This window comes from Capsicum annuum, unplaced genomic scaffold (genome assembly GCF_002878395.1).
Source record: "Capsicum annuum cultivar UCD-10X-F1 unplaced genomic scaffold, UCD10Xv1.1 ctg77968, whole genome shotgun sequence".
In the NCBI taxonomy this organism is placed as follows: Eukaryota; Viridiplantae; Streptophyta; class Magnoliopsida; order Solanales; family Solanaceae; genus Capsicum; species Capsicum annuum.
Window position 1 is genome coordinate 1 of NW_025888414.1, and position 1,689 is coordinate 1,689.

Genomic DNA, 1,689 nt, shown 5'->3' on the forward strand with positions numbered 1-1,689 from the left:
AATCTATTGCAACGACGAAGAACCATAGCAATAGATTCTATTGCAACGGTAAATAACCATTGCAGTAGATATTTTGAACCGTCGCAATAGGTGTAGAAGAAATCATTGCAATAGGTACACCTATTGCAACAGTTACTGTAACCGTTGCAAATGTCGTTGCAATAGGCCTATCCCAACGCTCACATATGCAACGCATATAAAACCGTTGCATTAGCTCTATGACAACGGTTTTTATACCTATAGCAACACAATTTGAACCGTTGCCATAGGGGTAATTTTTGGTAGTGCATATTGCTATAACTTTAAACAGCTAGCCAATTAAGAATTTCCTTTAACAGAAATTAAAATTTTCAAAACTTTAAAATCGTGAATGTTTCTAGACTCTAGTTTCTACAAGGGAAGAGGCATCGTTTCCACCCCAAACTACACAAGAAAAATCGAATTCACACCTAAACTATATAAGTGACCTATTACACACCTAAACTATAAAAAAGTGAAACTTTTTACACCCTGTAAAGCATTATACCACTTGCATGTGGTGTGGTGTTGCACACGCGCTTGCCACGTTAGCGCCACATCGGCATGATACGAAAAAATACTAAATTTATTATTTACATAAATTTTTCTTTTTCTTTTTAATTTAAATTCTTTTCTTTCTTATTCAATATTCAAAACCTCCATTGATGTCCAAAACCTCCATTGTTATGAGTTCAATTTTTTTTTCTTCAATATCCAAAACCTCCATTGTTGTCCAAAACCTCCATTGTTATGAACTCAATTTTTTTTTCTTATTTTTCAATGTCCAATTATAGATACACTTTTCTGCATCGTGGAATCCAATTATATGTGCAGAAAAGTTTTATCCTTTTTTTGAACTTGATGTTTACCTTGTTTAGCAGACAAGGTGCGACATTGAAATTGCGTCAATTTCATCGCCGGCGATGCAATTCCGGCGGTGATTGCTTGATACACTGCCACACACACCTAAACTCTATACACTACCCACACAATACAAAACCTCTATCTCAGTATTAATATAATTTCCCCCAAAACTAAAACCGTCAAAACACCAACAACAACCTCAATCCTCAAACAACAACAACAATGGACAGTGTCTCTTACCAACGTCTCCCCCATATCAAAATCCGCGAAGTCAAACCTGACTTCATGAAATTCGAGCTCCGAGACACAGATTCCAGCATAGCTAACACACTTCGTCGTATAATGATAGCCGAAGTCCCAACCATAGCAATTGACCTCATAGAAATCGAAGTGAATTCTTCCATCTTAAATGATGAGTTTATTTCACATCGTTTAAGTTTAAGACCATTAACGAGTGAACGTGCTGTGAGTATGAGATTTTCGTGTGATTGTGATGCTTGTGATGGTGATGGACAATGTGAGTATTGTTCAGTTGAGTTTTATTTGAGGGTAAGTGTTTGAGTGATCAGACACTTAGATTTGAGGTCGATAATTAGATTCGATGGTTGAATTGAATTGGGGAAGAAGAAGGAGAAGAAATTTCAGCCATTGTTAATCGTTCGAAACTCATTAGCAACTTGGAATTAGAATTGGAATTTTCAATTTGGGGATTTTTTAATTTGGAGAAGAAGAAGAAGATGGATGATGGATGCTATATATCTATCTATCTATCTATCTATCTATCTATCTATCTATCTATCTATCTAT

The 1,689-nt window shown here is 35.6% G+C and overlaps 1 protein-coding gene across 1 annotated transcript; it reads left to right on the forward strand.

The window, feature by feature from the left end:
• Window positions 1–1,104: 1,104 nt before the first annotated feature.
• LOC124894843 (DNA-directed RNA polymerases II, IV and V subunit 3-like) lies at window positions 1,105–1,431 on the forward strand (the record flags this gene model as incomplete). The annotated part of the gene is made up of 1 exon (XM_047405364.1): window positions 1,105–1,431. A coding segment is annotated over exon 1 (327 nt), but the record flags the coding sequence as incomplete, so codon positions are not given.
• Between the last annotated feature and the right edge of the window lie 258 nt (window positions 1,432–1,689).